General features: G+C 43.0%; 2 protein-coding genes across 2 annotated transcripts in view; one reads left to right on the top strand and one right to left on the bottom strand.

Annotated features, from left to right (window-relative positions):
• Positions 1 to 27,746, bottom strand: part of TTC28 (tetratricopeptide repeat domain 28) — a 668,012-nt gene that overhangs the window by 590,908 nt on the left and 49,358 nt on the right. The window lies entirely within an intron of this gene.
• On the top strand, positions 18,855 to 26,964 carry LOC122736611 (40S ribosomal protein S17-like). Its single transcript, XM_043978957.1, is given in 4 exon segments — positions 18,855 to 18,923; positions 20,109 to 20,217; positions 26,509 to 26,800; positions 26,802 to 26,964. Coding segments are annotated over 4 exon segments (633 nt in total).

Below are 27,746 nucleotides of genomic sequence, written 5' to 3'. Positions count from 1 at the left end.
GAACTCAGGTCCTCCCAACTTCAGGGCCAGTGCTGTATCCACTGCGCCACCTAGTAGCCCCTTTCTCGATCTACATACAGGCCAGCAAGGTGCTGAAGTAGATGGAGTGTTGGCCCTGGAATCCCAGAAGGACTTGAGTTCAAATTCAGTCTTGGGTACAACTAGTTGTGCGACCCTGAACAAGTCACTTAACCCTTATCTGCCTCAGTTTTCTCAACTGTAACATGGGGGTCTTAATAACACCTATGCCCCAGGGTTACTGCGAGGATTAAATAAGACAATATTTGTAAAATGCTTGGCACAAGGGGGCGGCTAGGTGGCGCAGTGGATAAAACACCGGCCCTGGATTCAGGAGGACCTGAGTTCAAATCTGGCCTCAGACACTTGACACTTACTAGCTGTGTGACCTTGGGCAAGTCACTTAACCACCATTGCCCCACAAATAAAAAAACAAAAACAAAAACAAACAAACAAACAAAATGCTTGGCACAGTATCTGACTATAGTTGGCACTATGTAAATGCTCGTCTTCATTTCTTCCTTCCCCTATGGATAGGGGATGAATTCATTACTAAACAAATGACAGAATCCTCCAAGATAAAATGGGCAATTTTGATTACACAAAATTAAAAGGTTTTGCAGAAATAACTAATGTAGCAAATATTAGAAATGGGTAACTGAGAGAAAATGATTTGCAACAAGTTTCTCTGATAAAAATCTCATTTCTGAGATGTGTAAGCAAACTAATACAAATTTATAAGCTCAAGAGCCAAAAGATAAATTGGTCCAAGGATATGAATAGATAGTTTTCAAAGGAAGAAATCTCAGTTATCAACAGTTATATTAAAAAATGCTCTAAATCCCTAAGTAGAGAAATGCAAATTAAAGCAACTTTGAAGTTCCACCTTACACTTATCAGTCAGTCAATAAACAAATCTGCAAAAGATGGCAAAAGAAAATAGCAAATGTTGGAGGGATTCTGGGGAAACAAGGATACCAGTGCACTGCTGATGAAGCTGTGAATTGGTCCAGGAATTCCAGAAAGCAATTTGGGACTATGCCCCCCAAGAGTTAGCAAACTGTGCATTCCCTTTGACTCAACTTATAGTAGTGCTACACCTAAACCCCCAAGGAAATCGAAGGCAGAGGGACAGGATTCCTATATACAAAAATATTTATAACAGTTCTTTTCATGGCAGCCAAATATCAAGAAGCTAAGGGGCGACTGCTTTCCTGCTGAAGGATGGTTAAACAAATAGTGGTGGATGAATATATAGTATTTGTTGTTTTTGTTGTTAGGCTGTTTCAGCAGTGCTGACTCTTTGTGATCCCACCTGGGGTTTGCTTGGCAGAGATGCTGGAGCGCTTGGCCATTTTCTTCTCCAGCTCATTTTACAGATGAGGAACTGAGGCCAACAAGGTTAAGTTGATTTGCCCAGGGTCACACAGTGAGTAAATGTCTGAGGCTGGATTTGAACTCAGAAAGTTTTCCTGACTCCAGGCCCAGCGCTCTGTGCACTATGGCACCCCCCTAGCTGTCCTACCCCAATATGCAGCACACGAATTATTCATTGTGTCATAAGAAATCACTGTGGACAATTTCAGAGGAAACCGGAAAGACCTTTATGAACTTTATGCAAAGTAAAGTATGCAGAACCAGGAGAACCAGCTACACAATGACAACAAATCACTTCTAAACTTTGATCAATGCAAGGATAGACCAGGAGTCTAAAAGAATGAAGATGAGCCACGCCACTTGCATCCTAAAAGGGAACTGACAAACTTCAGATGCAGAAAGAGACACACATCCTCAGCCACAGTTCATGTAAGAATTTGTTTTGCCAGATTCTATAGACAGGTACTGAGGAACTGAAGGAGAGAGAGGCTTGTTTTTTAATTTAAAACTTTCCACTGGCAGCTCTGCTTGGTTTGAACTGGAGAGAAATGACCACTTTCCAGAATAAGCTAATCCCCTGAAATCTCATCATGATGCCTTAGATTCAGCTTTGGATACTTGGCAGCCCCTGGTGCCCATCCCTCCGCCTGTAGGGTTGTAGGCAGGGCACTAAACTCCTCCACCTACATCTGAAGTTCAGCTTGGTTCCAAGGCCACAGAGCATTCTACCTTGTGCCAAGGGCCCCTCTTGATGCCCCCTGGCTTCCTGGTTTCCTTCTGTACGTGGTCTCCCCCCATTAGATTAAATTTCCTGAGAGTGGGGACTGTCTTTCTTTTACTTATTTATTAGCCCAGTGCCTGGCACATAGTCCACTGAACTGAAATTAATTTGCTCAGTGGAGAGGGAAGGGTATTGGAAAGGACAGATTAATTTTTAAAATGTTCGTTTATTATTTGAAAAGTAAAAATAATAAACTTTTTTTTAAAAGGTGACCAGTAACTTTGGAGATAGTTTTAGTAAAGGCAGCAGAATACTGTCAAGATAATGGAATGTGATAGATGAGATTTGGTAGCTACTCAGGAGCCCACCTGAGTGCATTACTGGCTGATTTGACTGGATTAGTAGTTGACTAGATTCTAAGCACACCTGGCTGGTACTTGAGAGTACTTAAGAAAGCATGGTTCTCAGAATCTAAAAAAAACTTTTGACTTCCGGCCCAGTCAACCAACCAGCTGGAAGAACCTCCCATTTCTGGGAGGGGACAGGAAGGAGGAAGGAGAGTCTGCAGGAGAGCGCTGTCTTTTTGGGTTCCTGACTTCACCGTGGTGGTGGCGAGGGCGGCAGAGGAAAACGGAGGAGTTGAGGAAAGCTAGGATTGCCAGGTTGTAGGAATTCTGTTCTCAATCTTTCTTTTCTTTTACTATCTTTCAATAAACCCTTAAAAACCTAAACTCATTTTATCAGTGATTTTACTTAGTTTCCCCCAAAACTGAGGGAACACATTAGGACCCACATTTAGAATTTTAAATTACACAATACGAAGCCAGAATAAGAGGTAAATATGGAAAGAAAACTTTGTAGATGACTCTTTGAAGGAATTTGGCTTTGAATCACAAGATCTGAGATTCAGGGGATGGTAGGGCCAATTGAGGGGATTTTTAATATTAGAAAGTAAATCAGCTTGCCAAAGGAGTTTTCAAAATATATCAGGCCTCTGTGTGACCCTGGGCAAGTCACTTAACCCTCATTGTCCCCCCCCCCCAAAAAAAAAAACCCAAAACAACAACAACAACAAAATATATCAGGCCTAACAACCCTTCCTAGTTAGTTTCTGTTCCATAACAATTACATGCCACAAATCAGTCTTATTGCTAATAATTACTCAAAACAGTGCCCAGGCATTAGAGTCTTTTTTGACATGAATATATGTAAACAATACCCAGTATTTAGATTAAGTGGTAGTATGAAGTATTTCTGAATGTACATGTTTTATAGTGTGTGTGTGTGTGTATGCGTACGAAAATAGGTAAAAAGCAATTGAATATATATGAACTCACGGTTCTTTCTAGCTTTGCTAGTGTGTAAAAGGAAATGTTCCAGAATGTCATAACTACTTCAAAGAATAAAATTAGACTATTGCAATAATAATAGCACTTATTTGTCGGGGTTATTGTGAGGATAAAGTGAAATAATATTGTAGCTTGCAAACCTCAAATTGTTATAGAAACACTAGCTATTGTTACTATTAATCTGATGTACAAAGAAACAGTGATAAAATGATCAGACACCAAGCCGAGATCACAAATTATACACAAGGGGGCGCACAAAACACAAAAATTCTTCATAGAACAAAAGGAAAGGTCCGTTTTAAGCATTTAAGGTACATTTAACTTACTACTCTTAAAATATAGTCACACAGACTCTTAAAATGTTTTCATGTATATGAAGCCAATTAAAATTTAAAGTTTCCCTCTCATATTTCCCAGATAAACTCAAATTTTCCACAATTCAAAATACTATATCTACAACGACGAAATTCCTTGTTGAAATTAAGACTTTAAATTATATATAATTACATTTAATTAAGAAAACAATGTTACTTTCATGAAGATAATAAGTTTTTGCTATTCTGAAACCAGTCAATTATCAAAGCCTTGTTTATTTCCAAAAGCCATTAAAGCTAAATGACTACAGCTATAATCTATTTGTGCTTGAGCACAGAACTTTCCACTTCTAGAAATTCTGCATAAAGTCATACTATGTAAATGCTCTTGTGATTTGACTAATAAGTACCAACAGAGCTCTGGCCCAGGCTCTAGCCACCCTCCCCACTCCAATCCCACCAGCACCCAGACTGAGCATCTATCAAGGGGCGGACACATCAGATGAGGGAGAAAGTGCAGCATAGCAGGCCTCAAGAGACTCTTTTGACAGTTATACATAATGCTATCCTTGTCTGTGCCATTTAAAATGAAAGACTCTCAAGAGAAATAATGGAAAATAATCTCAAGAGGAATAATGAAAAAAAGGGCAAAGGAAGGGAAGCTAGCAGCACCAAGACTCAAACTATGCTATAAAATAGAGTTTATAAAAAATAATTTGGTTAAGAAATAGAGTGGGATAGATCAGGTAAACAATATACTGATGGGAACAAGCACAGTAGCCCAATGTTTGAATCAACCCAAAGACCCCAGGCACTGGCAGAAGGACTCACTGGCAAACGAAATCTGCTGGGCAAACTAGAAAGTCGTCTGGCAAAAACTAGGTACAGGCCAATTTCATGGAGTATATATACCAAGTCAAGCTCCAAATGGGGACATGCCTTACACATAAAGGGTGAAGTCATGACCAGATGAAGGGAGCAAAGGAGAAATTACCTGTTGGTTCTATGCATAGAAGAAAAGTTCATAACCAAACAAAAATGGAGAAGATTATAGAAATAAAATGGACTATTTTGATTACATAAAATTTTAAAGGTTTTGCACAAACATAAGAAATTAGAACAAATCGTGGTCATATATGAATTTTTTAAATTATGCAAGTGGGAAGTAAAATGATTCAGGTAGGAAGACAACTGAGTGTTAGGGTCCCAGATCCAACACAAACTCCTTTGGAGCTTAGACATGTACCACTTCACCAGGCCATCCAGAGAATCACCTCTAGATTCCTCCATCTAACCCAGGCATCCACAGGGGATCCCCTCGAATTGTTGAGACCTTAGAATAGACGAGTTGCAGCAAGTTCTACTGTATCACACTACATTATCTGATACTTGTGTGACCCAGTAATACCCAGTAGAGGTCTGTGCTCCAACATAAGTAATGGCAAGGAACATAAGTACCCTCCGTGTGGAACAGGATTTGGTTGTCTGTGACAACTTTCACAGAATATTGTCAAAATGGTGGCTTTTCCCTATTTACCAACTTCCTTTCTAATTTGGAACAAGATTCCCTGATAATAGTCTCATTTCCAAGATATATAAGTACTGATTCAAATGTATATGAAGAAGAGCCATTTCCCAACTGATAAATGAGCAATGCACATAAAAAGGCAGTTTTCAAAGAAAAAAATCAAAGCTATCAATGGCCACATGAAAAACTTCCCCAGATCATTAATAATTAGATAAATGCCAATTTAATCAATTCTGAGGTCCCACCTCAAACCCATCAGATTGGAAATGTTAATTTAATAAAAGCAAAATGACATGCTAGAGGAGATGTTGGAAAACAGGTACAATAGTCATTTATGGTGGAACTGTAAACTGATCAAGCCACTTTGAAAAATAATTTGGAACTGTGCCCCCCAAATTACTAAACTATGCATAGTCTTTGATCTAAACATACTAATACTAGGTCTATGCCCCCCCAAAGAGCTCAAAGAAAGAGGATATTCATTTCTCCTTCCTTTATTTCCCATCAGCTGTTCTCCTTGGTTTCAGCTCCAGAAAAATTCTTCCTCCCTCAGGATAAGCTCATCACCTGAAATTTCATCATCATGGATATGGATTCAGCTTTGATACTTGACCTTGGGCTAGGGGGCAAAACAATAAACACCTCTCAAGGTTTCCCTTCACAGACGGCTCAGATTTCTCAGGCAACTTCATTTACCACAAATTGTGACAGCACAAATCCTCTGCAGAGTACCCTCTTGTGCTCCTCCTTTTCATTCTCCTTTTGTGTATAGTCTTCCCCCACTAGATAGGAAGCTCCCTGGGGGCAATTACTATCTTTCTTTTTCTCATTTATATCCTCAGTACTTAGCCCTGTAGCTGGTACACTGTAGGTATTTAATCATTATTGATTATGATATTAAAAGGAGCCATACAAAGGAGCAGCTAGGTGGCACAGTGGATAAAGCACCAGCCCTGGATTCAGGAGGACCTTAGTTCAAATCTGACCTCAGACGCTTAAACTTTCTAGCTGTGTGCCCCTGGGCAAGTCACTTAACCCCAATTGCCTCACCAAAATAAAAAGGAACCATACATACAGAAACATCTATAGCAGCTCTTTTTGTGGTAACCAAGAACTGACAAGAGCATGTTCATCAAGCGAGAAATGGCTAAACAAATTGTGGCATATTAACATAGCAGAATATTATTTATAAGAAATTATAAAGGGGATACTTCATGAGAAAAAGCTGGTAAGATTTGTATGAACTGATGCAAGTGAAATGAACAAAACCAGGAGACCAATTTATACAAGACAGTAAAGGTAAACTGATTCATGAAATAGACATGTACATGCCACAGACAACCACTTTTGAGGCCCCAGGATGAAACATGCCAGCAAAGGACAAGAGAGTTATAGTTCTAGAGCTGGAACATAACTTAGAGGCCATCTAGCCCAAACCCCTCCTCTGTCAGATAAGTGTAACGATTGGAATGACGCCCCCTGCTGGAGACTGACTGTAGAAGAGTTCCGCCCATGAAGCGAAGGTCTTTGAGGGCAAGACCAGGAGTCTTTTCTTTGGCGTCACTTCCTGACTCAGGCTATTGGGAGGAGGAAGGAAGAGACTGGCGCTCTGTCTCGCTGTCTTTCCTGAGGACTCCCGCAGAGAAGGGAGCTAGAAATGCGCTCTCCCTTCAATAGATAGGAATCTAGGCCTTTCCTTCTCTCTTTACCAAATTCTTATTCTCCTTAATAAATGCTTAAAAGTCTAACTCTTGCTAAAGCTTATAATTTATTGGCGACCACTCATCAGATATTTTAGACAGTTTAGCTAGAATTTTAGCCCTTAACATAAGTAAACTGAGGCTCAGGGGGGGGTTAGATCATTTGCCCAGGTTCAGACATCTGGCATTCTAAGTGTCCACTATGCCACGATGCTTCTCATTTTGTTGTTGTTTTTTTATTTCATTTTTAATTAAAATACTTTAACACCCTCCTATACTCCACCCCCACCCCCCACCCCCCACCAGGAGGAAAAAAACAAAACCTTGGCAACAATATGGAGAGTCAAGTGAAATTAATTCCTTTATTAGCCTTGTCTAAAAACTGTGTCTCTATGTAATATGTAGCCCTGAGTCTATCATCTCTCTGTCAGGAGATAGGCAATCATCCATCCCACATCGCTACAATATCCATCCTGTACGATGAAGACTGCTAAAGTAATTTCCCTTAAGTGAGACTCTCTTAAATCAGCTCCAGGGGTTTCTTTTTGTCTCTACGATAAAACAGAAACTCCTCTGTTTAGCTGTTAAAGCCCTTCCCAACCTGGATTTAGCCCAACTGGCCTTTCTGCTCTCATATGGCACATGATCTCCTGTCTCTGGGCGCTGCAGTAGCCATACCACATGCTGAGAATGCCCATCCCCTGACTGCTCCCTCAGAGGGACCCTGCCTTCCTTTAAGACAAAGCCCTTCCAAACTCCCTTGTTTCATTGAACATTTATTTTCTATTTTTCACAAATGCCTGTCTTTTTCCTCATGAGAATGTCTTGGGGGCAGGGCTTCTTTCATTCTTTGTACAGGAATCACCAGAACTTACTTAGCTCAGGCCCTGACACAGAGTAAGTGCTTAATAAATAACTGTTGACTGAGCAATAAAGAAGAAGGGAGGATCACTACTAAGAGAGACAGGAAGTGGAGGCATCGGAGGCAATTAGAGAAAAAAGTTTGGGAAGCTACTTTAACATTGGAAAATATGACAGTCAATAAGGAAAGAATAATGGCGTACAGTGAAGCCAGAGAATCCAGTTGTGACTTTAGGTGTCCAGTCAGCTGGGCTGGGTGACATCCTCCAGCAATGAACGGCCAGCAGCACAACAGCAGAAACAGAGCTGGATGCCAAGGGTAGCCCAGGGACCAGGGATTGCCCACTTTGAGGACACGGGGATGGGATGCAAGGGTGAAAGAAAACATACCATTAAATTATGAAGGACAGACAACATGGCCAAAGCAGCCGTGGTTCTTTTCCAAAAACAAATCTAGGAATGGCATTTTTGCTTTTTGTAAGGTGCATTTTTAGTGATATCTTTTGTTTTTATATGGCCCAAATTTCCCCCTCTGTCACACCAGAAAGCCATCCCTTATGTAATGAAGTAGTGGGCTGGAGACAACTGGCTACAGTCTGTTAAGTAGGTGATGAAGAGATAGGCTGTTGATTAGTTATATCTGGCAGTCAGTCAATGAGCATCAATTAATCACCTATTATGTGTCAGGCACTTTTTTTTTTTGGCTGGGCAATGAGGGTTAAATGACTTGCCCAAGGTCATACAGCTAGTAAGTGTCAAGTGTCTGAGGTCGGATTTGAACTCAGGTCCTCCTGAATGCAGGGCCGGTGCTTTATCCACTGTGCTACCTAGCTGCCCTCAGGCACTTTTCTAAGAATTAGGGATAAAAACAGAGGCAAAAGACAGCCCTTGCCCTCACGGAGTTTACAGTCTAACAGGAGACAACAAGCAAACAGATATGTACAAACAAGCTATAGAGGAAATAAGCAACAGAGAGAAGGCACTAGAATTAAGAGGAGTTAGAAAAGGCTTCCTGTGGGAGGCAAGAGTTCGGCTGGAACTTAAAGAAAGCCAGGGAAGCCAGGAGGCAGACATGAGGAGGGGGGGCGTTCCAGGCATGGGGGACAGCCAGAGAGGATGCCCAGAGTGGAGAGCTGTGTTTATGAAACAGCCAGGAGGCCAGTGTCACCAGATCAAAGCCTACATGGGGGTGTAGAAGACTAGAACAGAGGTGGGGTGGAGGGGGAGTGCTGGCTATAAAGGGCTTTGAATGCCAGACAGAGCATTTTGTATTTGATCTTGAAGGTGATAGGGAACCACTGGGTCTGGGGGTTAACATGGTTGGACCTGTGGGGAGAAACTTGAGGCCAGCAGACCCAACAGCAAGTGATGACAACAGTCCAGGCATGAGGTGATGAGGGCCCGCACCAAGATGGTGGCAATGTCAGAGGAGAGAAGAGGGCAGAAGTAAAATCAAGAGGCACAGGAAACAGGCTCATTATGTGGGGTGAGAAAATGTAAGGAACACAGGCTGACTCCTTGGCAGCAAGCCTGGGAGGATGAGAGGATGGTGGTATGTTAATAGGAAGGTTGGGCAGGGAAAGGGTTTAGGGAGTAAGATAATGAGCTCCATTTTAGACTTGTTGGATTTAATATGCATTCTGAACATTCAGTTCAAGATAGCTGAAAAGCAGTTGGAGATGGGAGACTGGAGGTCGACAGAGAGGTTAGGGCAGGATAAGTAGATCAAAGAATGATCAGCAGAGAGATGGTCATTAAATCCATGGGAGCTGATGAGATCACCATGTGAAATAGTATAGAAGGAGAAGAGAGGCTTCTGCTGTTCTTTCCCTCCTTGTTTCTTTCTGATTTTAGGTAAAGGAAATTGGAGGTGACTATAAGCTTGTGATCTTCTACAGGTCGGGAGAGGAAGCCACTAGAACCCAGGAACTGGAGTCCATGATAGGGTTTGTACAAAGACAGGGCTACAAAGTCCAGCAGTAGCAGAAATGTACACTCATGTCTATCTGAAAGTGAACTTTGTGAGAGGAATGAGCATGCCTTACATTGCAGCCCCCTGTCCTCAGGAACAGAAGTGGTTTAGAGGAGGGCTGGCCTCAGGTATTAGGGGAGGGGGATACAATGATAGTGCTTCCGTTCTTGCCCTATCTTCCTGTAAATATTCTTTTGTAAAAGCTAACCGATGTTAAATGGTTAAATGGAACTGGGATGTTAATTACTGGCAGTGTAGGAAACATCAAGAACAGAGGCTTGAGGGGGCAGCTAGATGGTACAATGGATAAAGCACTGGCCCTGGATTCAGGAGGACCTGAGTTCAAATCGAGCCTCAGACACATGACACAAGCTGTGTGACCCTGGGCAAGTGACTTAACCCTCACTGCCCTGCAAAATAAAATAAAATAAACAAACCAACTACACATGCGCACAAAGAACAGAGGCTTGAACTAAAAGCATTTGAGAAAAATCTTCCTCAGCTCCTTAGGAACACTCCCAGAACCCTGAAGGGGAGATATAACAAGCATGCCAGAGAATTACTACACTTATAACAAAGAACCATCATTTTAAGACAAAATAAAATGGTGAAAAAGAGAAGATAATCAATACCTCAAAATGTGTCCAATGTTACGATTTGTCCAGTGTTCTACAACCATGGACTACCTCTGCCTCTACCAAAGTGTAAGAGTGATATTTTCAATAAATTCTACGTAATTACAAGCTCTCCTAAAAGCAAATTTTTAGATAAGAAACAGATTTATCTTCTTGAGTAAAACAGAAATACCACCTTCATCCCAATAATGGGAAAAGGAAGAGAATTTGTCTGTTGCGTTACAGAGTCTGGATAGCAGGTGACTTACATCCCAAATGCTACCCTTTGGAGGAACTGGGAAGATATACACATAAAAGATTATAAAGTCCTATTGGGATAAATATGCAATATATTTTCCATTTGAAACCACATCTTTTTCCCATTAACAAGCTTATAAACTCTCAAAAGGAAATTATTCCATAACTTATTCCTAAACACATAAAAATGTGCAAATCTCATATGATTAAGCATGAATCAAATGGAAATACTTAAAGGAAAAAAGGGCCCTCAATCTTCAAGAGTCAATATAGGGTCATGCTTTAAGGAAATGCATTTCTAAAGCCTGATATCTCCCTCTGACATCGAGGGATATAGGCACCCTACTACCCTAGCAATAAAAAGCTTCCGGCACAGACTAATCCACATGTGGATAATCTGGAAAGGTTTGTAAGTTTCCCTACAAATTTCTGTTTTCCTCGGAGTATCCTGGTTGGTTTCCATTAAAAGCATTCTCATCAGAGTTAAATGCACAACTGTCTTGTCATCATCCTCTTCTGAGACTAATGGGGTTTCACAGAAGAAAGAGATGAGCCAGTCAATGCTGAAAGCAACAGGCTCTTTTATTGAGCCTGTTTAAGGGGAGGCCAAAAAGAGAAAGCCACATAACTTAAGTGGAGACAAGCAGGAATATCAGGGGAAGAGGCCTATGGCGGCCCAAAGAGGCCCTCACACATCCAAAGCAGGCAGCCCATCAAGCCCCACACTCAAAGGCCCTAAAAAACAGGGCTCAGAAATTCAGCTGGAGATGTCCTCAGGGTCCTTAGCAAAGATATAATTAACAGGGTCTAGGGCCTGCTTCAGAGCAGTTCAGAAACTCCAGGGTCAGGGCACCCCAGATGTTTGATAGCAAAGGTGGGTGTGAATGATTGTCTAGACAGCGACAACTGGGAAGCCAGAAGTTCTGGGCCTGGAATAAGAGGTTCCGGGTCTGGGAGGTTCTAGAGAAGGGACAGGGCAAAAACAAGGCAGTACCAGGTAGGGAGGAGTCTGGCTCGGGAACCGACAGCCTACTGGACACAAGAGACTATCAGAAAAAAAACAAAGGTTTCCCTAACAACACTTGCGAATTAATAAAGACTGAGGCTTTCAAATATGTTTGGCTCAACATTACATCAGCTGGATTTTAGGGTTCTTGTGGAACAAAGTAAAGTATGAACCTGATTTATTAGTGAATGAAGGAAATTTAAGGAAATGGGAGTCTTTTGGGAACTCCAGCACTAGCTGTTGTATCAGTCCTATTCACTTTCTTACAGTGATCTACATGCCCCTTTCCCCAGAGTTCCTGAGAAGAAGGAAAGCTGTTCTATAACGTGGCTGGAACATCAAAATTCAACCATTCAGTCATCAGGCCTTTGGACTACTCCAGGGGGAACCGAAGACAGCGAGCAGAGGAGCTTAAGTCAGTTGGATACATGGAGGTGAAAACCACCATTCTTGCCTAGGACCAGGGGGCAGCCACACCTAAAGAAGAAGACAGAACGTTCTAGGCCCAGGAAACAAGAATTCAGTTAGAAAGTTCTGGGGTCACTTACTCTGGGACTGAGCAGATTTCTTTTACACAAATTCCTAATTGCCTTACCCTGCTGTACTTCTTCATTTCTCATTTTATGCTTCTGAATAGGTCTAAGGCCAGCAGATACAGATAATTAGGCAAATACCAGGACAGGAGAAAGACAATTCCTGACAAAGACAAGAGAGGAGATTTGGATTTTGGTGCTTCAAAGAAACTCTGATGCTGATTAACCTGGTCTTGTGGGTTATATTTGCTTAACTTCCAATCTGGACTCTCCTTTCTCCTTCTTCCTTGTTCTTGTGTGCAAGTATATGAGAGATTTATAATATAAATGTCAGGAGCTCTCAGAGGAGAGGTACTAGCAATGGGGAAAATAGGGAAAGGCCTTTTAGTACTTGAGCTGTGTCTTGAAGAAAATAGAAAAATTAGTGAGAAAGATTATTTATATATGATCCAGAAGCAATCAAACATAGTAGTAGTGCTCCAAAAAATCCCAAAGACTTCCAAGCACTCACTATTCAACAAAAGCTGTTGGGAAAACTAGAAAAGTCCAGCAGGAACTAGGTCTAGATGAATATCTCACACTGTACACCAAAGTTAGCTCCAGATGGATATATGACTTAGATATAAGAGGTCACATCATAAACAAAGGAGAGAAGCAAGGCAGAAAATACCCAGGAAAACTCTGGATCGGGAAAGAGAAAATGACCAGACAAATGACAGAGAGGATCACAAAAGATAAAAGGACAAATATCATTATATTAAGTTGACAAACTTTTGCTCAAACAAAATAAAGCAATTAAAGTTCAAAGGAAAGCAATTAACGGGGGGGGGGAGGGGGAAGGAATCTTTTCAGGAAGTTTCTCTATAAGGGTCTGCTATCAAAGACAGATAAAGAACTAAAACAAATATATAAGAACAAAAGCCATTTCCCAGCAGACAGTCAAATGATGTAAAGAGGTAATTCTCAAAGGAAGAAATCCAAGCTATGAACACACATATGAAAAGATCTGCCAAATCACTAATAATTAGAAAAAATCAATGAAAACTACTATAAGGTTCTCCCTCATACCTACCAAGTTGGCAAAGATGACAAAAAAAGGAAATTACAGTTGTTAGAGGGGATTATGGATGACAGACACACTAAGGCATTATTAGTAGATCTGTGGGTTAATCTAACCATTCCGGAAAGAAATTTGGAAATATACCCCGAAAGTCACTAAACTGTGCATCATCTTTGACCCAATGATACTATTAGTGGGTCTATAATTCAAAGAAGGCAAAAAGGACCCATCTGTACAAAAATATTTATAGCAGGGTTTTCTTGTTCGTTTTATGTAGTGGCAAAGAACAGTAAAATAAAGGGTATCCAACAGCTGGAGAATGGCTGAACAAATTGTGATATATCAATGCAATGGAATATTATTGGATTATAAGAAATAATAAGGAGTTTCAGAAAAACTAGGGAAGACTAGTATGAATTGATGCAGAGTACAATAAGCAGAACCAGAAGAAAAAATACATAATTACTATGCAACACTATAAAGGAAAACAACTTTGGAAGATTTAATCATTCTGATCAATGCAATGACCAACCACAATTTTTAAGAACTGGCAAATAAATGTGCTACCCACCTCCTGACAATTAGGTGATGAAAAGAAGATTCAGAATAAGTCGTGTGATTTTGGACATGGCTAATGGGAGGATATGTTTTACTTAACCATGCTCATTTATTACAAGTGTTTTGTTTTGGCTTATTCAAAAAATTAGAAGTAGAGGAAGGACAGAGAAGGTGGCTTACCGAAAAATTTTAAAGAGTAATGTAATAATGAAAATAACAAAAATAACTAGCCCTCGTAGAGAACTTTAAGGTTTGGTAAGTGCTTCGTAAATCTCAAGTCATTTGAGCAAGACAAAAGGCTTATTGAAACTTTACAAAATGCACAGAAGATAAAAGAAGGAAGGTCAGTGGCAAGCACAGACAGAGAGGAGAGTTCTGGAAATGGCATGTTAGAGCCTTCCAGGAAGAATGCTGGGGCACAGGACTTCCAACTTAGATGATAAACAAAACAGAGGATGAGCCTTTTTTTCTGATCCCCCAAACCTTTCAAGCCTCTCCAGAACAAAACAAATGCACCCAAGATAAAGAAACATCCGTTGTCTGTAATTTAGTGCCCCTAGAATCCAAAAGAAGGTATCAAAAAATCTAATGGACTCATGAACTCCACCGCTCCCTGCCTGCAGCCAAGCTGCACCAGCCCCCATGGCTCCCAGCAAAACCCAACCCATACCTTATCTCCACCCCCCCCCTACCCTCCCCACCACCACCATCTAGGGCCATGGAGAACCCAGCTCCAAGCTGTGGGGGTCTGCAGCACTCCAGACGATGGAGGATCCCTGAAGCCAGACAGCCAGCACTCCAGGGACACCACAGGCAGTGCTCTAAATGCAAAAGATCTCTGCAAGACAGCCAGGAACAGAAGAAAAGGGATAGGACAGATGTGGTATGGTTCAACACCACACCCCCCCAGAGCCTCCCAGAACCAAATCAACCCCATAGTACTGATGTGTTGGGTCAAAGAGCTGAGTAACAAGGGGAGTGGGGAAAGGGACTAAGGAACCTAAGGTTCATATGTCTCCAGAAGGACAGGACAAAAAAAGCTTAACACCATAAAGAAGGAAATAATAGAAGAGAACTACTAGATACACATACACACACTCTAAGAGTATTGGAGACCCTGAAGCAAGGGTGAAATGTAACAACCCTGGGAGGACCCAAGGTTGTAAAAAGAAAAAATATTATATATTTATGCAGAAAATTAATGCTTGGGGCAGCTAGGTGGCACAGTGGATAGAGCACCGGCCCTGGAGTCAGGAGTACCTGAGTTCAAATCTGGCCTCAGACACTTAACACTTACCACTTACTAGCTGTGTGACCCTGGGCAAGTCACTTAACCCCAATTGCCTCACTAAAAAAAAAAAAAAAGAAAAAGGAAATTAATGCTCTATAACAAAGACTCTGTCCACCCGTTCCTTGCTGAATCAACTAAGGAGGCTCCTGAAGACTGAAAATATGGAGGCCTCCATCTCATTGGCCATAAGCCTCAGGCCCCCAGATCCCAATGTGATCGGTTGAGTTGGTTACACATAGTAGACACCATCTGCTGAGGCACAGTTGAACCAGAAGTCTAATTGGAACCCTGAGGCCTGCCTGTTTAGTCTACGAGCTTCTACTTACTTGGCAGCCCTCTGTCCTGTGGCTAGCAAATTCTCACCTTCTGTTCCACTAATGCCTGTGATTCAGACCCACCATCTGGCCTGGAGGAACTCTCACCTCACCTGTTACTTCTGTGCACCGTTCATGCCCATGGAGTTCTAGCCTCCTACACCTCAGGCCCTCTTCTCGTGCCCACCACCATGCCCTCTGAAATTCAGCCATTATCCACAAATCCTCTATCATCACAGACCCTTCTCTCACAACCCCCAAACAAAGGCCTGGAAGAAAGGCAATGCAATCTGGATTAGTAAGCGTCGAGTGCCCGAGGCTGGATTTGAACTCAGGTCCTCCTGACTCCAGGGCCAGTGCACTATCCACTGCACCACCTAGCTGCTCCCAAGAATGTATACTTCTTACAACCCACCACCAGCATCTTCTCCTTTGTGAGCCAACCTGTATAGATTACCCTGCTGCTGACATGCCCGTTCTTTATCAACGAGTTCAGCATCTGGCTCACCATAGCCCTTCCCGGCTCTAATCCTTAAACTCCATCTCCAAGTTCATCTCTCTCTTCCACTCTGATAACTTCTGTCTTCAAATGACCTCAGCTGCCCACGGGACAGCTGACACCTTGGAGGGGACATGGGAAGGGCTGCGAGGACAGGAAGTGGCACTTTGTTAGCACGTGCACTGCCTCCTGGGGAAGACTCTCCTGATCCAAGCAGCTGCTCCTCAAATGATCACTAACGTAGCTCTCTTAATTTTACACTCCAGGTCTCCCCAAGAGAATGGTAAGTGCCTTGAGAACGAGGATTGCTTCATTCCACCTTTATAACCCCAGGACTTATCACAGAGTTTTGGGGGGATTCTTTCTTTTTGGGGGTGGGGGGTGCTTCACACTTAGTGAACGCTTAAAAAATGCTCAAGGAATGAGACTGAATCAGAGTTCTTCAAGGCTCACCTTCCTCTCTTGGTCTGTGTAGTACCTGCCACCACTCTCCCTCACGAGTGATCAGAGGAATGGGGACAACACAACACAGTCATCGATTATGTTCAATCCACACTTCTAGTGAGGGTGAAATGAGGAAACATAAACTTGGGGCTGGGGAACCTTTCTGCCCAGGGTATGGAACCCAAGACTAGATGTAACCTGGAACCTTCCTCCTAAGCAGGAGCCATCCAACATGGCCCACAGGGAGAGGAGGATGCTAACGGAATGTGCTATCCATTCCCTAATTCGCATAATATCCAGGCAACAGAAACAGGCAGGACAGGTGGAAGGATGGCAAGCCCAGCACAAAAATCCCATCCCAGAAGAGACCTGCATTCTGGCACAAGCTAACGATGTGACTTCAGCCTATTCCCACAGTTAGTCAATTATATCTAGCGATAATAACAAAAGAGGAGGGAAGGGAAACATGGACCAAATGAGAACAGTTAGCTGACTGGGTACGGCAATGCTGTAGGTGACAACTTCTGAAAGCACCAAAGACAGATTTTCCAAGTGCTTTTAGCTACTTTTTCCACCTATACAGAACTAAAAACCTGCCACACTATCTTACAAAGAGGAATTAATTTTTTGAATTACTTAAGAGTTGATATTAATAGAAATACGGTATGAAATATTTGTGAATTCCTCTTGCCATTTCTGGAAGTTCGACAATGGGCTAAGATTAGGGAATATCACATTAAACACCATCCTTTTGTCGCTGTCCATAGCGCCTCTCTTTGACTGATGCAGGACAGAAGCTCCTTACCAGGAAGACCTTTGGCTTATATTCTGAAGAGCGCTTTGCACTCATGGACATTGAAGAAATGGAAAATGTTTCCTTCAACTAAAATATTGGTAAATGATGCTTCTCCATGGTCTTCAGTGTGATTGGTGATTATGTAAATCTATCATTAAACCCAAGTCACACAGTACCAAAAAAATGTGGAGTATTCCAGGTCAAGAAGAAAAGAAACTAATACAAACTCACTCCCATAGCTCCCTCTGCTGTCAAATCAGGAAAAAAAATGTTTATTATTAGAACCTAAGATTCTTTCAAATGATGTTCTTACCAGCAAACAGATAAAGAAATTATAATTACAAATTCAGTTGATTAAAACCTCTGCTCACACTTCACTTTATCTTAATATTTGCATTCATTTATAGGCTTTCCTCTGAAGTAAGTTAACATTATGATAATCATGTCTATCCTAAAAGGTTATCTTAAAGTTCATTTAAGCATAGAAGTCACAGGACTTTGGTGATTATCCGGTAAAGTCCCATCACAGTACAAAAGAGGAAACAGAAGCCCAGAGAGAAGAACACCCATGTTGCAAATGGTTTTTGTTAATTGTTCTAAAAAGGCATAAAACCTTTGTCCACTATGCCTTTGAATGTACTCCCTCTCTTCAATCTCCTAAAATCTTGAGCATTTTTCAAAACCAAACTCAAGGGCCACCTTTTACATGAAGCCTCCCCACCCTCCCAAATTCCCTTGTAACTATGTTGTGTCCGTGTGAGCCTCCGTGTGGTATAGTAGAGAGAGCAAGGTCCGAAGATAAAGCCCAGGGTTCCAGGTCCACCCCTGGCCATACTGGCTGTGTGATACTGAGCCAACAACTCATCTTCTCAGTACCCTGGAAAGCTCTCTAAATCTGGGGGACCGTACTGTCTCTCCATCCACACTGCGATGTATTTCCTGACTATCATGCAATGTATTTGTGCTGACCCACACAGAACAGTCTCTATGTTGTAGAAAGGCATAGGAGCTTCCCCACTAGGTGCCCCCTCCTTTCAATGAAATCATAGGCTCAGTAGCTCTCACTATCCATATCTGTATGAATACACATACATCATATATGTATATGTATGCAAATTGTGTGTGTAAGAGAGAGACACAGAGACAGTAAATAAACATCCATTAAGCACCTACTATGTGCCAGGCACGGTGCTAAGCAATGGGGATACAAAAGGGGGCAAAAGATAGTCCCTGCCCACAAGGAGCTCAAATCTAATGGGGGAGAAAATAAGCAAACAAATACGTACAAACAAGCTATAGACAGGATAAAAACGATTAAAAGAAGGAAGGTGATAGAATTAAGAGGGGTTGGGAAGGGGAGACTAGCAGAGGAAGTGAGGAGGCAGAAAGGAGGAGGGAGGGCTCTCCAGGCACGGGGGCTGGCCAGAGTTGAGAGAGAGCTGGAGTGTCTTGTTCAGGGAACAAGCCAGTGTCACTGGATTGAAGAGTACAAAGCCAGTAGAGGCAGAAGGGGCTAGTTGGGGAGGCCTGTGAGTGCCTTTGTATTTGATACCTGAGGTGACAGGGAGGCAGATGCAGGGGAGGGAGGTGACACGGTCAGACCTGCACTTTAGGAAAATCACCTGAGTGACTGAACGGAGGATGGGCTGGAGTGGGGAGGGACTGGAGGCAGGGGGCACCCCACCGCCAGCAGCTACTGCAACAATCCAGGTGTGAGGTGATAAGGGACTGTCCCAGGGCAGGCCAGTGTCAGAGGATAGAAGGGGGCACATTAGGGAGATGCCACAGGAGTGAAATGGACAGGCCTTGGTGGCTGATTGGATCCCGGGGGGAAGGGGAAGAGATGGTGAGGAGTCCAGGATGACTCCTGGGTTGTGATCCTGGGGGACAGAGGGGGGTGCTTCCCTCTACAGTAACAGGGGAGGTAGAAAGGGGGGCCTTTAGGGGGAAAGATAATGAGCTCTGTTTTGGAGATGTTTATCTTAAGCTGTCAACTAGGCATCCAGTTTGAGATTTCTGAAAGGCAGTTGGAGATGTGAGAGTGGAGGTAAGCAGAGAGGCTGGGGTAAGAAAGGTAGATTGGAGAGTCATCAGCATAGAGATGGTCATTCAATCCATGGGGACTGATGAGGGCCCCAAGTGAAGTACTATAGAGGGAGAGGAAGAGAGGGCCCAGGATAGAGCCCTGAGGGTCATGGGATGGAGACACACACACACACACACACACACAATTTGGAAATCAAGGACTTCTTTCCAGTAACTAATATCCTACCTGAACTTCCCCTTCAAACATTAACATTCTTCCACCCCATCACACCTTCCCCGTTTTAGTGATTCAGAGTTGATGTTGCTCAGATCCCATTCTCTGTCCCCCATTGACCTTATTCCACATTCCCAACCCTCTCAACCTAACCCCCATCAACATTCTACTCTAAAGTTAATCACCCCAGCCAGCTTTCTTACCCACCCCCCAAACCTTCAGCAGAGAACCTTGCCTGACGCTTCACTGAAAAGGTTAAGGCCATTGGCCAAGAGCTGCCTCTTGTCCTCTCCTCTTCACCATACACCTTCCTCCACTCTCTCCTCTTTCACTCCATCTCACATGACCAGGTGGCCCTTCTCTTTTCCAAGGCTGACCCTCTGTATGCAGCCCTAAGCTTAGTCATCCCATCTTCTTCAGAAAACTGTCCCTCTCTAGTCCCCATTCACTCACGAATCTTCATTGTCTCCCTGGCTTGTAGGGGACTCCCTGCTGCCTACCAACACCCTCACGTTTACCACATCTTTAAAGCAATCCTCACTTGACCCACCCACCCTATATGCTATTATCCTACATATTGTAAGGAATTAATTGTAATTTGGGGTTTCTATGACCTCATCTTTGGCTAAAATTAGAAACCCCGGCACAAGCCCATGTATGCTGATCTCACGCCAGACACCCACATGCCTACATGGGCCTGGCCAAATTATACTGTAGGGAAGCCCTGCCATGACAAGAAACCTGGTGAGGACAAGTCAAGTGGTCTTTAGCGTCTGGAAGCTGGCTGACTTGCATTTGTAGAGGCACCTGTTAGTACTGTCAATCAGGGCTGCCAGCCAATTAGCTTGGGGGGGTGTGTGTGTGTGTGTGTGTGTGTGTGTGGACAGCCCTGTTTCCTATGGGAGAGGGGGCTTCTGGGAGAAAGAAGGGAGGAGAGGGGTCACTCCTGCGTGGGAGAGAGATGCTGGTGTGGTGGTGAGTTTGTCTATCCCCTTTTTCATTGTCCCTAGCTCTATTAACTTCACCTGTGTTGTAGATTTGTTTCTATTAATAAAACCTGTTTTGTTTTGTTTTTAAAAGAGACTGTTAATCTCCTTTCTTGCCCCAATATTACAGTGAGCCACCCAATTAACTTTCCCCATATTAAATTTGGCCCAATATCTTCTTCCTTTTGTGGCTAATCTCCTTGAGAAAACTATCCTCAATCTAGCCCTTTCTTCTCACTGCCTTCCAACCTCAACTGAAACTGCTCTCTCCCAAGTCACTGGCCCAACTACAATGCTCTACGTTTGAAGGCAGTTGTTTTACATAGCTGTTTGCAATCTTCTTTAATGGTCTTCATAAATACAGTCAGACTATGAACTTACTTTCTCAAGTCACATGTAATATAGATGGGAATGTATTTAACATAAAATGGCTGGCACACATGTGTCTGATGTGGAATCTGGTTCCTGCCCCATTCTAGGTCTCCAAAGACAGTGCAGTGGAAAGAGCACCGGTCCTGGAATCAGGAGGACCTGAGTTCAAATCTCACCTCACACATTTACTAGCCGTATGACACCAGGAAAGTCATTTAACCCCAATTGCCTTAAACATCCAGGGCCATCTCCAGTCATCCTGATGCATCTCTTGCCACTGGACCCAGATGGCTCTGGAGGAGAGAGTGGGTTTGATGACCTTACAAAGTCCTCCCTCACTTAAATCCAATTCAGTGCAAGTCATGACATCACCTCCTGATGTCATGGTCCTCTTTGAGAACAAAAGGACCAACAACAACAACAGCAATTTCCACCTGGGGGAGGTTAGGAGGAGGATCTTGGCTACCTCTCCAGTAGCTTAGCAGAGAAGGGGCCAGCAGGCTCTGGCCCAGCCTTGGCTGGGTCATCACTGCTTCACTCTCCTGTCTCTAAGAGGGGCCTGGGCTACTACAATTCAAATGTGCTCTTTTAGGAGTTCAAAATAAAAGCCACTTTCCCTGATCACTCTAAAGGGAATGTTAATGTTGAAGCTGTCCCTGCTAGCTGAGCTATCTTCCACCAAATGCTGGTTACATACGTGACGATCATGAAGGGCTAATAAACCCTCTTTATCAAATTAATCAGTAAACAGGAATTGAGGAGGTCACATAAATTAGGGGAAACAGACTCCACCAGAGGAGATGTGTTCTTTGGCTTGGGAACATGATAAAATCTCAGCTCAACCAAGGAGACAATGATCTCACCGGGAATAATAATTATAATTACAGCTAGCAATTATATAGCATTGTAAGGTTAACAAAGTGCTTTACAGATCTCATTTGATCATCACAGAAAGCCGGCGAGGTGGGTGCTATGATCATCACCATTTTACAGATGCGGAACCTGAGGCAAACAAAGGTTAAGTGGCTTGCCCATGGTCTCACAGCTAGAAAGTGAACAAGGCCAAATTTGAACTCAAGTCTTCCTGATTCCAGATCCAGCACTCTATCTATTGCACCATTTAGCTGAAGTCCACTCTTGGTATGAATAGTCTCTTGGATCAAGGGACAAGTTGGGGGCCAGCTTCTCCACACGTCTGGGGCTCCAGGAAGACCTCCTCTCTACTAAGTTTGCCTTCTCTCTTGTGAATTTGTCTTGAGTTTTTCCCTGCTTCTTCCAGCAGTTTCTCCCAACCTAAAGTCTCTTCTCCACTAAAGCAAGTTTGCGGCACTTAAAGGTCAAAGTTTTCTTGGCCAGTTAAGAGCCACATCTCTCTCTCTGCACAGGGCTGCCTAGGCTTGTGGCAGGGCACTGGGGTTGTGTCATTTCTATTTCACATAGTGTCTGAGTGGTGAACTTGAATGTTCTGAGGGGGATTGGTTTTTAAGTACAAAAAAACCAGTCAATGACATCGAAAGTACTGTCACTTTCCCTATGAAAAACGCAGAGAAAGAACTGATGGCACGTGAATACAGATGGAAGTATATTTTGTTGCTGTTAGTTCCTTTCTCTAAAGTTTTTCAGTCTGCTATGTTTTGCATGACTGCACATGTATAACTTATATTGAATTGCTTGAGTTCTTAAGGGGGGTAGAGAGGAAGGATGAGAATTTGGAACACAAAGTATTAAAAATCGATGTTACAATTTATTTTCTTTTTTTTTCTTTTTGCGGGGCAATGGGGGTTAAGTGACTTGCCCAGGGTCACACAGCTGGTAATACAATTTATTTTCACATGTAAGGTGGGGAAAATTCTAGATAAATAAATAGGTTTTAAAAAATTTTATAAAAAAAAAAGTACTGTCACTTTCAAATAGAAATGATCAAAAATGTTTTCCCATTTCCCTTAATGCTATGATAGTAGCATGCTATGATCTCCCTAGTGGAGATCCTATATCATATGGGAATTAAAAGCTAAAGGCATGACTTCACCGGACATTTCTTGAGCATGCTTTCCTGTGTTTATACTTTGACAGCCTGATAAAGACCCATACAGCAGATTACTTCAAGCAGGGCACTGAGAAAGCAAAGCGTCTAAGAAAGCTGGTCACCTGAAGAGGGCTCTAGTTTCCTCCAGTTCCTCTACTGCAAGACTTCCCTTTTGAGCTGGACTTCCTGAATTCTTTCCTAAGGACCCAGCGTCCATCTGAAAGAAGCCAGCTCTACCCCATAGGCCCTTAGTTTCCATGGAAACATGAGACTCTGACATTACCTCAGTTTGACATTTATGGGAAAAATTCCTCTCCCCCCCCAAAAAATGGCTATTTTCCTCTTAGATCAACAGTAGTTAAAAAAAAAAAACCAAATGAAAAAGAACCAAAGCCCCAGGGTCCTGCAGGGGACCCAGCAGAAGAGCTGCCAGTCACACTGGGCTAATAAGAAAACCCACTTGTGTTTGCACTCAGTCTTAAACAATGATAGAACAAAGACTTCTTTGTGCATATTCGCTCTGTCGAGACAAGGCAGAAAATCTCAGCTCCTCAAATGAAGACAAACTCTCTTTCTCCTTTTACTGCTTATTACAAACTTCAGGAGCTTAAAAAAAGAGCCCAAAACATTACATTTGCCAAGTAGAGATGATTGCAAAAAGTCAGAGCTGAGTTTCAGATACATCCAAATCTCCTCTTAGGTGACCATATGTGTGAGAGTGGCATGGAGCAGTGGGCAGGGACTGAGAGCAGAGACGGGAAGAGCTGGGCCGAAGTGCCACCTCTCACACACTGGCTGGGTGACTCTGGATAAGTCCCTCCACCTCTCAACGACCTAGGCCATTCTCTAAGACTGTGCTGACTGGCACTGGGGCGTGCGGAGTTTCTCATCTGAGAGCTCCCCTTCGACATGAAACCACAGATCCAATCATTCTCCCTAGTCTCTCCTGAAATCAGGAATTAACAAACATTCAATATAGTGACCTCTTAACATGAATACACTGATATTCCCAAAGATCAATTGAGAATAGCATTTTCTTTAGTGCTTCAGAGAGACGATTCGGTTTTGTTTACTACAGAAATGGATAAGCACCCAGTGATACCCTGTTAGAAAGCTGACCTGGAGGCTAGGAAGTCCTGGGTTCAAAAACCCTCCTCTGAGCCATCCTGGCTATGTGCCCCTAGCTAGTGACTTAATCTCTCAGTGCCCTAGGCAACCCTGAGAAAACGGAAGGTGCCCACCTGCATTAGCTGAGGGCTCCAGTCCCCTATTCACACTCTCATACTCACTCTTGGTTTTATGGAACCCCCTTTCCAGCTTACTACGAATTCCTTAGAAGACTCTGAATAATGGGAAATTCTGCCACAAACCAGGGGCACTGAGAGCAGAAAGCTCCTTGGCACCAGAGTCCAGAGACTTTGATTCCAGGACCACTTCTAGAAGGTGTCCGTGAGAAACCTCCTCAACCTTCCCTGCATTTCATGGTCTTCCAATTTCAACACTCAACCAACGTCATGTATTGAGGCCCAGCTATGGGCCAGGATAAAGGACAAAGCAGGAAACAATCCCCGCTCCCAAGGAACTTACATTCTGATGGAGGAAGCAAGCCCATATAGAAATATGGACATAGGAAATGCAAAGGCAATAAGTTAAAAAAAATGTGTTCTAAGCAGTGAAATCCAAGGTAGTTTGGGGCAGAGGAAACTAGCAGGTGGACAGAATCAAGATGAGAAAATGCTCTGCCAAACCCCCTTACAGAGACAAGTCTAGTCTTAATGACTAAACCAGGGAAGGTGCTGAGGCCTTGCTCAAGACTTACTTGGCCCAGGGGACCAAGCCCTGGGGCTCAAGTCCTAAGGCCAGCCCCAAGGAGGAAGCAAATGGCCCCTTGCTTGCCACCACAGCAAATGCAGAGAAGCAAGGAAGGTAAGTCTAAATGAATCAATGTCATATCCTTCTCCATGTTTTGGCTAAAGAAACTGCCTTCTGTTGACCATCAGATGGTCTGAGTGTCTCATTCAGTCCAATACTTATATTGAAGCACCAATTCAGCCTGAGTCGGGCCTGGCCTACAACAAAGGTAATAATAGCAATTGGCAGTTATAGATAGCACCTTCAAGCTTACAGCAATGTGTGCACATTGTTTCACCTGCACCTAATAACAGGTATGTGCTAGAGGGATCATTATCTTCATTTTACTAAGGAAAACACTGAAGCCAAAGAGGCTAAATGACTCAGTGCCCATGGTCACCAAGCTAGCAACTCTCAGGGGCAGGATTCCCATCTCTGTGATTCCTTTGGTGACACTAAAAAGGAGCATCTGCAGGACAAGCCAAAGGGCAAAGGGAGAACAAAGTATAATAAGGCCAAGGAGACCCTCTGGAGAGTTGGGTAGATATTGTACAGCATACTGATACGAGGACAGTGACAACAATCCTGCAGGATGCCTGTGGAAATGGAAGTGGAAGAAGTGGGCAAACTGAGTCAAGATCCTTGGTGCACTAAAGGGCCCAAATGAGAGAACCCCCCCCCAAAATGAGGGGAGCTACACTGAATGACGCACAATAATGTAATGTTGGTGATGAACCAGTCCACATCAAAATGGACTTCTTAGTAAACGTGGGAGATCAATCACACAGAAAGAAGAGAGGTGTAACTGATAGAGGAACTGTATCTATAACTACAAATATTTTTTCAAAGTTTTCACAGGAATAATGAACACCTGGAAGTGCCTTCACCAACGGCACCAAGAGCCGGCTTGTTCCAGAAGATCCTTCCACCTCTGCAGCCCCTTCCTCTGCCTGGTCATTTCTTCTCAGAACTTCTGTTTTAGGGAAAGACTCCCAGACAGCTCTGTTCACTCCTCCATTCCCACTGGACCCCACACTCTATATACATCTCTCTCAGCCACACCCTGAATGAGGGGGAACTTTTGCTTCCCACCCCACAAACTTTTCCCTTCTCTTTTGTGTGCTGTCTCCATCCATTAGAATATAAGCCCGTTGAAGGCAGGGACGTTCTTTTTGCTTCTAGTTGTATCCTCAGTGCTTAACGGTGCCTGGCAAAGAATAATTGCTTACTAAATGCTTGCTGACGTAGCATAACAAGAAAAGAAACAGGTGACATCTGTTTCACTAGGTTCTCTACAATGTTCAATTCAGTGAAATCAATCAGTCAATAAGTATTCATTAAGCCTCTACTCTATGCCAGGCACAATGCTCAGTGCTGGGTAGACAAGTACAGAGAATGACAATAAACCCAGCTCACAAGGAGTTACATTCTAAGAGAGCAACAAGTACAAATGCACACAGAGGAATTAAATATAATGCCTCATCATGGCAGAGGGCTTGTGTAGCTCAATGAAACCATGAAGTAGGCCACACAGGGTTACCCAAGACAGACGGGTCGTATTAGAGCTCTGACAAAAGGTGATCCACTGGACAAGGAAATGGTGAATTGCTCCAGTATCAAGAAAATTCAATGATGATAAAAGATAGGACATCAGAAGATGAAGCCTTCGGGTCAGAAGGTGCTCAGCATGTTACTGGGGAAGAGCAGAGGACAACTACAAGTAGATCCAGGAAGAATGAAGGGGCTGGGCCAAAGCCTAAGGAAGCTCAGCTGCAGATGTGTCTGATGATGCTTGTAAAGATCACTACTGCAGCCCTTCAGCCCCAGCAGCCAACACAGGTCGTGTTTGGGCCAAGACCATGGAGCAGGCAGCGCGGGTCATCATCGAAAAGTCCTACACCCGCCTGGGCAGCGACTTCCACACCAACAAGTACATGTGCAAGGAGATCGCCATTATCCCCAGCAAGAAACTCCACAACAAGATCACGGAATATGTTACTCATCTGATGAAGCACATCCAGAGAGGCCCTGTGAGAGGTATCTCCATCAAACTGCAGGAAGAAGAAAGAGAAAGGAGGGATAACTATGTTCCTGGATCAGGAGATCATTAAAGTGGACCCTGAGACCAAAGAAATCTTGAAACTCCTAGACTTTGGCAGTCTGTCGAACCTGCAAGTTACCCAGCCCACAGTTGGAATGAACTTGAAAACCCCAAGAAGAGCTGTTTATTGTTTACTTTTGCCTTCTTTCCAATAAACTTGGAAATCCCCCCCAAAAAAAAGATCAATACTGCAAAGGAATCTGGAATGTGGGATCTATGAGCCAAGGTAAGGGGGATGTGGTCAGAGAGGAGCTGGAAAGCTTAAACATTGGCATCTTGGGTGTCAGTGAACTTAAAGGGACAGGAATGGGTGGATTTAATGCAGGTGATCACTACATATACTGCTGTGGGCAAGAATGCCTCAGAAGAAATGGATTCAGCCTCACAGTCAATACAAGGGTGAGAAAAGCAGTACTGGGGCATAATCTTAGAAATGACAAAATTACCTGTGTTCAGATCCAAGGCAAACCATTCCACATCACAATCATACAAGCACTGATGCCAAAGAGGACAAAAGTTCTATGAAGACTTACAACATCTTCTAGAAATAACACCCCCAGAAGATGTCTCATTCATCATCAGGGACTGGAATACTAAAGTAGGAAATCAAAAGATAACTGGAATGACAGGGAAGTTTGGCCTTGGAGTGAAAAATGAAACACTGCAGATACTAATAGAGTTTGGTCAAGATAACTGAAGGGTCATTATAAACACTCTTTTATACAACAACCCTAAAGGCGACTCAACACATGAACATCACCAGATGACCAATACTAAACTCAGATCAATTATATACTATGCAACTGGAGATGGAGAAGTTCTATGCAGTCAGTTAAAATAAGACCTGGAGCTGACTGTGGCTCAGATTTTTAATACAAAATTTAGACTTAAATTAAAGAAAGTAGGAAAAACCATCAGACCATATAGGGATGATCTA

The sequence above is a fragment of the Dromiciops gliroides genome, chromosome 1 (assembly GCF_019393635.1).
Source record: "Dromiciops gliroides isolate mDroGli1 chromosome 1, mDroGli1.pri, whole genome shotgun sequence".
NCBI lineage: Eukaryota > Metazoa > Chordata > Mammalia > Microbiotheria > Microbiotheriidae > Dromiciops > Dromiciops gliroides.
The sequence above is the reverse complement of the archived record's forward strand: the minus strand, read 5'-3'. Positions and strand labels throughout refer to the sequence as shown.